The 12002-nt window shown below is 43.2% G+C and overlaps 1 protein-coding gene across 1 annotated transcript in view; it reads left to right on the forward strand.

Annotated features, from left to right (window-relative positions):
* amph (amphiphysin) overlaps positions 1 to 12002 on the forward strand; it is a 49964-nt gene that overhangs the window by 26121 nt on the left and 11841 nt on the right. The window contains exons 8-18 of the mRNA XM_084057573.1: positions 389 to 474; positions 1359 to 1434; positions 1794 to 1876; positions 2655 to 2793; positions 5843 to 5971; positions 6843 to 6926; positions 7239 to 7265; positions 7729 to 7752; positions 9279 to 9596; positions 10899 to 10928; positions 11398 to 11439. Of these exons, the coding sequence (XP_083913699.1) occupies positions 389 to 474; positions 1359 to 1434; positions 1794 to 1876; positions 2655 to 2793; positions 5843 to 5971; positions 6843 to 6926; positions 7239 to 7265; positions 7729 to 7752; positions 9279 to 9596; positions 10899 to 10928; positions 11398 to 11439 (1038 nt within the window). The remainder of the gene's footprint in view (positions 1 to 388; positions 475 to 1358; positions 1435 to 1793; positions 1877 to 2654; positions 2794 to 5842; positions 5972 to 6842; positions 6927 to 7238; positions 7266 to 7728; positions 7753 to 9278; positions 9597 to 10898; positions 10929 to 11397; positions 11440 to 12002) is intronic.

A 12002-nucleotide genomic window follows, 5' to 3' on the forward strand; every position in this document is an offset into this window, starting at 1 on the left:
AAACATGAATTAATGATAACATAAAAAAATATTTTGTTAAAAAAAAAAAAAAAAAATTCAAATTCACCAAAAAAATCTGGCGACCCCCCCAAATTATTTGGCGACCCCCCTGGGGGTCGCGACCCCCAGGTTGAGAACCACTGGTTTACATGGCTGTCATGTTGGATAAAGCATATAACCAAGCAGCACAGGTTGACATGAGCAGGTGTTCTGAGTCTCTGATTACACAGCGGTCCGTTATAGAGCTCATCGGTCATTATCCAGAAATAATGACCGATGACTGACCAATCAGAATCGAGCATTCAACCAAGCCGTGTAATAAAGCAGAGTATTGTATATAATAGGATTGTATAGCAGTAGCCATTATCAGCTGTTGTTTCTTTTACAGGCAGAGGAAGAGTTGAAAAAAGCTCAGAAGGTGTTTGATGAGTTAAATGTTGGTCTACAAGATGAATTACCCACTCTATGGGACAGGTGAGTTATATATATTCAATACACTATACATACACTATACTATAGACTAATACTTAGATGAACTACCCACTATATTGGCCCGGTGAGTTATATACCATACACCAGTGGTTCTCAAACTTCTTCACGTCAAGGACCCCCAAATTGATATATATTTGGCCGCGGAAAAGTTGACATGTGGAGATACAAGGTTTCTGCCTGACAGGTTTCAGCTTTCAGCATGATCACAGGTTAAAACATTGAAAGCATTGAAAACACTGAATTACTCTGCTGATTGCAATAAAAACCTCAACATCGACAACTCAAAAGACCAACAAGTAAAAATGTGCCATTATCTAAGCTCCAATCAAATAACCTCATTGTCGAATCTAAAATCGAATATCCGCTGCCATTGTAGTTGTCTGCACGCCTGCACATAATAGGCTCTATGCACTGCAGCCATATTATCACTTCCTTCACAGGTGTTACCAATGACACTAATGAAGGCTCTGTTCCATTTAGTGTAGCACAGTGGTTTCCACGACCCCCATAACTCTGAGAGTGTACAAATGGAACCAAATGGACCCTTACGGGTCCATTCGGTTCCATTTGTACACTCTCAGAGTTACACACCCGTAAGGGGCCATTTGGAAGCCCATGAGGGTCCCTGGACCCCAACTGTAGACCCACTGATGTAGCAGAGTGTTTCCAGTGAGCCAACATGCACAATATCAGCACTGGAGATACAATCTGACTCTGTTTGCCCATGAATGGAACAGAGCCTTCGTTAGTATCATTGGTAACACCTGTGAATGTCTTCATAATATGGCTGCTGTGAATAGAGCCTATTATGAAAAATGTTAATGAAGATGCCTGTTGCTACAGTAACGTGTCTTGTGTGTCCGCAGTCGCGTGGGTTTCTACGTGGACACCTTCAAGAGCGTCACCAGCCTGGAGGCCAAGTTCCACCGAGAGATCTCTGTGGTGAGTGCACATGGGGTCAAAGGTTATTGGTTAGGGTCAGGGTTAAGAGGTTACAGGTCAGGGGGGTCACTGAAGTTGCTATAATTTCAGTGGCGCTCAAACCTTTTCATGTCAAGCACCCCCCAAAATGGTATTTAGCCGCGGACCCCCATCTGAAAATATTTTTGTTTGTTTGTTCAGAAGCAAAGATTTGAGTTACAAATGTTCGCTTTAAAAAATATATGTATTCAAATATTTGGAAAAAAAAATAATAATCACGATTCTTCAAAAATGTACAAGCTCATAGAGCTTTGAGCTTGTAGATCTGCTATTTAAACAAAGAGTTTCTACATCTAAACAGTGTACGCTTGTGTTTCCAGCTCTGTAAACAGCTGTATGAAGTTATGACCCACCTTGGAGAGCAGCATTCAGACAAGATGTTCACCATCCAAGGAGCACCCAGGTCAGCACCTAACTCTGTCTGTCTGCGATGTACACGTTCAGATCGTTTCAGATATGTGTAGATCACAAACATATAAAAATAGCGCCCCAAAACATACAAATGAATGAATGATAAAGTTAACACATTGGCTGCCAGCTTTTTTAATTTTTTCCTACAGTAGGCTGCCAGACTTTTTCAATGAGAAAAAAAAAGCACTTAGGAGCCGAGATACAGAATTTTTAAATTTTAAGGTACAAGGAAGTGGATGGGAGTCTAAATCTTCGGTAAATCATATCTCATTGGTCTTTGGGTTTTTTTTTTTTGATTTTTTTTTTTTTTTGAAAGAACGCAGATCTGCGTCAATGGCAGGGTGCGGGCTTTTGCGCAAAAGAACGCATATCTGCGTCAATGGCAGCCAATGTGTTAATTATGGATCCATCTAATAAAGAAGGTACCAAGAGCTTAATTATGTTTAAAGCTAAGAATGATTTTGTGGAGATGCAGTAGAAAATAATTTGAAATAAACATGAAATTATGTTCCAGCATCAGAATGCAGACATGAACGTATTTATTATTGTGTTATTTTTATGTTATGTTGATTAAGTTTGTAAGTTGCTTGATTCAGTATTCAGACACGCCCCTTTCCTATACGAACCCATGGTAACTTCAAACTCCATTTTAACCATGTTAGATTTATCGAAAACACCCGTCCTTGGCTCTGGTTACTCATATTGCCCTCCTAATACGTGTTTTTTCGATAACTTTTCATTTATTTTTTTTAATTTGTGTGGTTCCACAGTGACTCAGGTCCTCTCCGTCTGGCCAGAACCCCGTCGCCTCCGGATGACGACAGCTCACCAGAAAGTCCAGATGCTGGTTTCAATCACATGCTGCGCCCTGTCTCTCCTGGCCCACCCAGACCCAAGTCCCCCTCTCAGGTAAATATGTCTCCCCTGGCCCACCCAGACCCAAGTCCCCCTCTCAGGTATATATGCAGGGGTGCACATAACTGGTGCGCAGGTGCGCATGCGCACCCAAAATAAATAATGCACGGCACATCAGACGACGCGAGGCGCTTTTGCGTACCAACAGCTGGGACAGGAATTTCCAAGCTTTTATTTTTTAGCAAAACTAAAAAATAAAAGCCTGGAGATCAAGGCTAGAAATGTACGTCCTGAAGCCACACTCACACAATCACGCTAAAGCACGCGTCGGCCCCATGTACCGCCATTGGGCGCAGGGGGAGGGGACGCATGCTGCACGTGATTGTGTGAGTGTTGCCCTATGGTGTTGCCTCGCATCGCCTCGCATTGCCTCGCTGCGTGCACGCAGCCGGCAGCGGCTGTTAGAGGCACCGATGATGAACGCACCGTAATGGTGCAAAATATGCCGTGAACGTCCCAATCTGGCGGACAAAAGCAGCGCAGCACAGGGCGTGAGGAAAAAGAACGGCGAAAATCGGTCCTTCTTTCCCACCCCCGTTGACAAAACTGTCTGGTGGGCACCGTGCTGAACCCCCCCCCCCCCCCCCCCCCCCCCCCCCTTGACAAAACGGGGGAGGGGGGGGCATTTATTTGGTGCGCACCAAGTCACATCTCCAGGTGCTCTTCTGAGTACTAGACCTAAAAGGTTATGTGCACCCCTGGATATATGTGTCACCTAGCCCACCCATCTGGTCCACCCAGAACCAAGTCCCCGTCTCAGGTAAATATGTCTCACCTGGTCCACCCACCTGGTCCACCCACCTGGTCCACCCAGACCCAAGTCTCCAAATCAGGTATTCTTTCTCCTTCCCTCTGCCTTTCATGTTATAGATACGTTTTTCAGGCTAAGGACCCCCCTAGCTGAGAGATGAAGCAGGGACCCCCTCTACATTGTATACAATTATGTTTATTATTAAACTTTTTACTTGGTCTGCTCTTTTTTCCCTCTACCCTCTATACCTCGTTGCCAAAAATAGCAGATCTACAAGTACGAGCTTGTAGATCTGCTATTTTTGCCTAAAGTTTCCTCAGAAAAGGGATGCTAGGGTTCAAGTGGTTAATGTAAAAAGAGAAAATCATATCACACAGAGATTTGGCGGACCCCCTGTTGTAACTCTGAGGACCTCCTAGGGGTCCCTGACCCCATGTAGACCCCCGTTATAGATAATAGAATATAGATAGGCCTAGATAAGTAATAACAATATTCCTTACTGGGAAAAAAAAACTGTTTTTCTCATGTTGTTGATTGGGTGTATTATTCTTTCCCTTCCTGCTCATTTGTTCTATTGTGCTGGTAAGTAAAAATCACTAGAGTTGTAATCACTAGTGTTGTAATCTCTCAAGAACAGATTCTGCTCTGCGTTTGAATCTGTCGGTAGCCGTGTTGACAACCCGTGCGCATTGGTTTCAAGTGGGCGTGCTATCAGATCAGGAAGCAGGCCGCGCTTTACCCAATCAAATGTAGTGGGCGGGATTTGCGCGTGTGCCGTTCCTTCCCCACTAGAAACAAGCCTAAACTCATTTAACAATAGCGTCCTCGAAGTCGACAAGACCACGGAAAGTTAGTAACATTTTAACTTGCTCTTTCATCATAGAAACAAGTGGGCTTATAACCAAAACGTTCTTTGGGAGAATTGGTGTTAGTGTTCCGTGGAGAAATATTGTTAGTGGGAATGAAAACATAGTCGCACCACCGGAAGTGGAGCGCTGAAGGCAGACCAAAAGCCCCGGTTTCCTTGCGCACGGGTCCACCGTATTGCCCCCCCAGAGCCAAATGAAAGAGTAAAAAACAGCAGAGGGCGCTGTTTTTCCTTTTTATTTGGCGATGGGTTCCCAGATTGCTAGTGTTGTAAGTGATAGTACTTGTGTTGTCTATTAGCAGTGGGCAATTGCCCCCCTGGCGGCCAGCAAATTTATTTTATTAAGTTTTTGTTTTTTATTATATATATTTTTATGCTAATATATGGCAAGTATATTCAGGTTCATATGTGCATAATATATGTGGATATATAGGAAATATATCTATCATATATAGCTTATATATATCCACATATATGGATATATTATGCACATATATGTAGAGACATATGCAGGCAGCTAATTTCGAATATGTCACATATATGATAGACATATACTGTACTGTATGTTGCATATATCTGCTGTCCGGCAGAAACCACCTAACTCCAAAATGTTCATTTTTCAGGAAATGAAAAAAAGTGGAATTACGAGGTTTTGTTCATCATTGATAAGAACAGCTGAATGGACCTCCAAGCTCACAATGAGGTTGGAGGTCAAAATGGGGTGGAGCCTGGAGTCAGCAAAACCAGAAAGTTTGAGGATCTAATGGAGTTAGCTGGTTTTGTCAGAAGCGCTTTTTAATGCTTTTCATTGGTTCAATATTTTTTTTACCAACACACAGACGTAAAGGGTGTTCAATGGCCCTGATTTATGGAGAAAATCACACCCTGTGTGAAGGTAGCGGCGCCTTTGATACATTTTGTCATCGATATGTGTTTATAATGTGTTCATAGCCATGTGTCACGTGAAGCTTTGACCAATCACTTTGTTGACGGGTCTGACCAATCAGAGCGTTGACGGGTCTGACCAATCAGAGCGTTGACGGGTCTGACCAATCAGAACGTTGACGGGTCTGACCAATCAGAGCGTTGACGGGTCTGACCAATCAGAGCGTTGACGGGTCTGACCAATTGGGTCTGACCAATCAGAGCGTTGACGGTGAACACGGACAAAGTCAGGTATAGAGCAGGATCTAAAGGTACAGAGCGGCTAGCGCCGCTAAAAATGCAAAAGCATCAAAATGAAGTTAGCTGGTTTCTGCCCGACAGCAACGATATATAAAAACATACATGTTCATATATTTCCATTGCCCCCCCCCCCTGCTGGCAGAGGCAAACATCGCCTATGTGTATGTGTATATATATATATATATTTCTTAAATATGTTTCTTAAACTCTTATCAAATCTTGTTGCGTTTGTGTTGCAGCCGAAAAAGGGACCCCCGGTCCGTCCGCCCCCCATGGCGACCCCCACTAAGGAAGTGGCTCAGGAGCAGATCATCGATCTGTTTGGAGGAGAATTCCTGGCGGCTCCACCTGTTTCTTCACAACCACAGGTCTGATTAAACCCCATTCAATCTGGGAACACACACTGTGTCATTTTAAGATTTATTTGGCTATTCAAAAAATAGCAGATATACAAGCTCATAGCGCTTGTAGATCTGCTATTTTTTTTTTAAATCATGAAAATGTGTGTAAATCTTTGAATATATATATGTTTTTAAAGCAAACAATTTTAACTCAAATCTTTGGGGAGGGGGATCCCTGGAACAACATATTTTCAGATGGGGGTCCGCGGCCAAATACATATAATTTTGGGGACCCTTGACATGAAAAAGTTTGAGAACCACTGATATATAGCGACATACGTTTTTTTCAAAATAAAACTGATAGGATTTAGAAGACATTTTTCAAATGTTTGACAAAATGAACATTTGACAAATATATATATATAATTTTATATAATAAAAAATATATATTTACACCCACCCCTTGTGGTGGGTGTGTAACTCTGAGAGTGTACAAATGGAACCAAATGGACCCGTGAGGGTCCATTTGGTTCCATTTGTACACTCTCAGAGTTATGGGGGTCCTTGAAAATAAGACGACCACTGTGCCACACTAAATGGAACAGAGCCTTAATTAGTATTATTGGTAACACCTGTGAAGGAAGTAAGGAAGGGGCCCAATTCATTCCCAATATGGCTGCTGTGCATAGAGCCTATTATCTGCCCTTATGAACTGAAATTCTCATCTTTATAGAAGCACTCACAGACTTACAATGACCCTTTCCTTCTGCTTCTTTTAGTTTTTCACTCATATGACTTATGATGATCTAGAGTATTATCTTGATTTAATCACAATCAGAATCACATCTTGAGCATTATTATTATCACGATTGAATCTCATAATGTGTTTTCCCTGCAGCCCAACGAAAGACCTGGAGAATCTCTCCTTGACCTGGACTTTGATGCTTTCCAACCAGATGACAGCGTTTCACCCTTACCACAGGTAACCCTCCACCCATACTACACCACCTCCACCCATACTACACCACCTCCACCCATACTACACCACCTCCACCCATACTACAACACCCCCACCCATACCACCTATGCAATATCAAATAAAGAGCTATGCATTCATAGATATGTCATGTGACTATGGTTTGAGAAAATGTCATACTTGATGAACTGCTAAAAATAAATAACAATGTTTTTTACATTAATTAAATGGAACAAAATACCCAGTTTATTTGTGTGCCCGAAGCTTGACACATTATTTTCAATAATTAGTTTTTATTTATTTGCTTTGCTCCAACAGACAGCCTTACCGTGGGACATGTGGTCGGTGAGTCATCATTTTAATTATATTGTTTTAACATTCTTAATGTGAATGAGCAACAATAATACCACAATACTACTACTACTACTACTACTACTACTACTACTACTACTACTACTACTACTACTAATAATAATAATAATAATAATAATAATAATAATAATAATACACTTTATTTAGAAGCACTTATCAAAACAACGTTACAAAGTGTTTTACATAAAACGGTCACTGTAAAATCTGATAAAACATCCGAATAAAAACATGACGCCGTGAATTAAGGCCTTTCAATACAAGTAGTACTGTGGAACGCCCATGCCCACCTGAGAGCACCATATGAACGTAACATTACTTAACGACCATTATTCAAATATTTTATTTGTATACATTTTGGACAAAATATCACATTTTAGCCCACTCTTCTAGTAATGTATTCCATAACAACATCTCACAACCTTGTTTCTTCCTTTAGGGAAACACTCAACCAGCGCAGCCTGTAAGTAACCTTCACAACACACCACTGCTTTGCTAATCATATTGTACTATACATTATAGCCATGTTCCTATACATAAGCTCTATGCACAGCAGCCATATTATCATTTCCTTCACAGGTGTTACCAGTGATACTAATGAAGGCTCTGTTCCATTTAGTGTAGCACAGTAGTTCTCAGATTTTTGAATTTCAGATTTCCACGACCCCCCATAACCCTTGGGCTTGACCCTTACGGGTCCATTTGGTTCCATTTGTACACTCTCAGAGTTACACACCCTTAAAGGGCCATTTGGGAGTGTTTCCAGTGAGGCAACATGCACAATATCAGCACCCTGACTCCGTCTGACCAGAATAGAACAGAGCCTTCATTAGTATCATTGATAACACCTGTGAATGTCTTACAATATGGCTGCTGTACATAGGGCTTATTACAATAATGTTTCTATACATTAGAAGGCAGCATTATGATTCTATACATTACAGTATAAGCATATATCCTCGTATCTCCATATTTCAGTTTTTTCGTAAATCAATGCCCTATACTTTGTCACACAGAAGTAGTGAAAATAGCCAATCTACAAGCTCACAACGCGCGTTAATATATTGATACACATGTATATGAATCTACTAATGCGATTGATTCATATTTATGCTAGCTTCACTCCTGTCTTTCCCTCACAATAAACACTTAGTTCGTCTACATCTTACGTGCACGTGCATGCACTGCTATTGTGTATAATTGTGTATAATAATTGTGTATAATAGTGTGTATAATAATAGTGTATAACTAGGGTTGGCATCCTTTAGGATTTGAACGGTTCCGGTTCCTTAAAGGTTTCATGACATCAAATTTAAATTTATATATTTGTTGTGTTTTCTGACCTTAATTACGCGCAAAAAAACAGAACTTTGAACATTCAGTGGATTTTCTGTGGTCTGAGGTTTTCTGAATAATTAGGCTCAGAAAAGTGCTGTGATTGGCCCGTGGACTTTGATGTCACAGTCCATTAACACCCCCTCCTCTCCGAATGTTTTGTAAAACAGCATGTCATGAAACCTTTAACAATTCCCTCTTAACGGTTCCCTTTGACGATTCTTATCGGGAGTTCCAAATGGACCCTTACAGACATGTAACTCTGAGAGTGTACAAATGGAAACAAATGGACCCTTACAGGTCCATTTGGTTCCATTTGTACGCTCTCAGAATTATGGTGGACCCTGCTCTTTGAAATTCAAAAGTTTGAGAACCTCCGGTATTATAATTGTACAGCAGACGTTGAAGTCCACACATACTGTACCTCCTCTGACAGTGTGACAAACCGGTTCCAAATGTGATGGAACCAGTTCCTCCGGTTCCTCCTTTTCCGGATCCCAACCCTATGTATAAAAGTGTATAACAGTGTATAACAGTGTATAACGGTTCACAATAACTGTGTATTCTTCATCTTGCTTGCATGCACCGGCCCTGCAGCCGGACTGTGCGGGATCTGCTGCAGCTGTGAACTTTAACCCTCCGTTTCCTGAGCAGGCCGCAGACACCGGCTTCGCAGACACCGGCTTTGCAGACACCGGCTTTGTGGCAGACTGGTCGGCCGACTTCGGCGCCGCCGCGGTGGCGGCTAACGGCAACGCGACTGCCGCCGCAGAGACGGCGGCGGCGGCGGGACAGGGACAGGAGGACGCCGCGGCTCAGGGCTGGCCGGCGGCGGGCGGGGGTGGCGGTGGCTGGGCTGGCGAGGCGACTGCGGCGGCGGGCGGCTGGGCCGGCGAGGCGACCACGGTGGCTGTGGCGGCGGAGACACCCGCACAGCCACAGGACGGCGAGGCTCCGACCGGAGGAGACGAGGTTAGCTCCCGGGAACCGAACGTCCAATTTAACAGCAGCACTGATTGTTCCGCAGCGGGCTCGGGGTCAAACGACGAGACAGAGGCAGGGGGGGCGAGGAGAGACTGGATGCAGCGGGACGATTCGGGGGGAGACGAGGGGCGTAGGAAGTCCACCCCGGGACTGATGTTCACCAATGAGCACGGCGAAGAGATTGAGGATTCCACGGAGGACGGGGGGGACCAGTGGTGGGGTTCGTCCAGGTCTCCGGACGGCTCCGGGTCCGAGTATGATTACGAGACCGCCGAGGAAGGGGGCGCAGGCTGGATGAGCGCAGACGACGAGCTGGCTTCTGAGGACTTTGTTACAGTGAACAGTGACGCCGTCCAAGGTGAGACACGCGGTGCTGATTCGAGGTTTGGAAGCGATGACTTCACTCCGGAAAGTTCTCAGCAAGAAACCCCACAACAGAGCACAGCTGATTTCACCTCCGATCCCTTCGCGTCTGATCCTTTTGGAGAGGACGGAGGCGCGTTTCAAAGCGACCCTTTCGCCGAAACCCAGGGGGGAGTCGGCTTTGAAAGCGATCCCTTCGCAGAAAACCAAGGGACAGGCGCGGGAGAGTCACTCGAACCTCAGGAGTCGGTCGTACCCGCCGATCAGGTCGGCGGCTGTTTTGAACATGATCCCTTCGCAGAGAGCCAGGGAGAGGCCGCCGCGGTGGACGACTTCACCACAGATCCGTTTGCTCAAGCAGCGGGAGAAGACCCTTTCACCGGCAGCTTCCCCGATCCGCCGTCACAGACGGGCTCCTGGCAGGAAGTCACTGACAGCGGTGGCTTCTCCGCCGCAGACACAACACAGGCAGGTTTCCCCTCTTTCCCTGAAAGTTCAGACATGTCCGAAGACGAGGCCGCGAACCGAAGATATGGGAAGTTGTACCAAGCGGAAGAGGTACCTTGCTTCCTCTCTACCTAGTGGAGTAGACTAGAAACAAGCAGAACCCCTACTCCCCTTTGTACCTGCCTGTAGAATGAAGGACAGTTAAAAAAAGAAAAGAAAAAAGAAACCCACATGGGTAGAAATAAACCCCAGGATCCTTTTTGTACCTGCCTGTAGAACCAAGAGCAGTATACAAATAAACCCCCAGGATCGTTCTTCTCAGCAGAACCCCAGTCCTCTCCTCCTGTCTCTCCTGATACTTGCTGCCTTTTTTTTTTGTTGTCCAGTTTTATGAAAAGAAAAAGCAACGCCCATTGTGCATTACATTTTATATTGACCTTCTGACATATGAAATACTAATTTGTGTCTCTGTTCAAATAGGTGACCAATGCCTTCAATGGATTTTCACAGGTAAGTGCATTTTCAGCTGAACTTTTCTCACACATTTTGTTGTGAGTATGTTTAACACTAACCCTATGATTAAGTTACAAAGTAGTTTACATAAAACAGACAAAAAATGCCTAAGCTTGGCATATTGAGCCAAACATTATTCAGTCTTTGCCTTGAAGTTACTGAACAAGCAAAGAAATGTTTTTATTATGGTCGCAAAAAAACAAAACCCCATGTTCAAAGTGAGAAAAATGCAATGCTCTGATACAGAAAGAAAGAAGGGGGGAGTGCTTGAACTCTGCTAATCACACACACACGCACGCACGCACGCACGCACGCACGCACGCACGCACGCACGCACGCACGCACGCACGCACACACACACACACACACACACACACACACACACACACACACACACACACACACACACACACACACACGGTATGTTGATATAATGTAATTTATTTCTTTGTATTTTTTTAAACAGGATGCAGCTGCTTCATCATTTTTTGCTGATTTTGATAAGATAGTAAGTTGACAGTTTTACCGTATTTACATGCTCATGGTATGCCGGTATGGTCTTTCAAATTGTGTTTTTTTTTTCTCTCCTTCCTTTAATTGTTGATTGTTGATTGATTGTTGTATCATTGGCTGCGTTGTTTTTTATGTATTTATGACTGTCACTTGTTTTGAAATATTAGATATTATTATTATCATTACCCTTATTATTATTATCATTATTATTATTATTATTATTATTATTATTATTATTATTATTATTATTATTATTATCATCATCATCATTATTATTAGTATTATTATTATTATTATTAGATTGATATACGTATGTGATTGGTTGGAATATAGTCTCATAATCAACCAGCTAATAACGTATTCAGATGAGAGTTGAACAGCTTAATGACAGGTTGATGAATACTTCAAAACAATGCTAATTACAATAGGCTCTAGCATTACAGCAGCCATATTAGAAATAAACCTTACTTCCGTCGCTGGTGTTACCAATGATACTAATGATGGTTCTGTTCCATTCTGGTCAAACAGAGTCAGGGTGCTGATATTGTGCATGTTGGC

Source organism: Gymnoscopelus microlampas (assembly GCF_963454915.1).
Source record: "Gymnoscopelus microlampas genome assembly, chromosome: 5".
Lineage (NCBI taxonomy): Eukaryota > Metazoa > Chordata > Actinopteri > Myctophiformes > Myctophidae > Gymnoscopelus > Gymnoscopelus microlampas.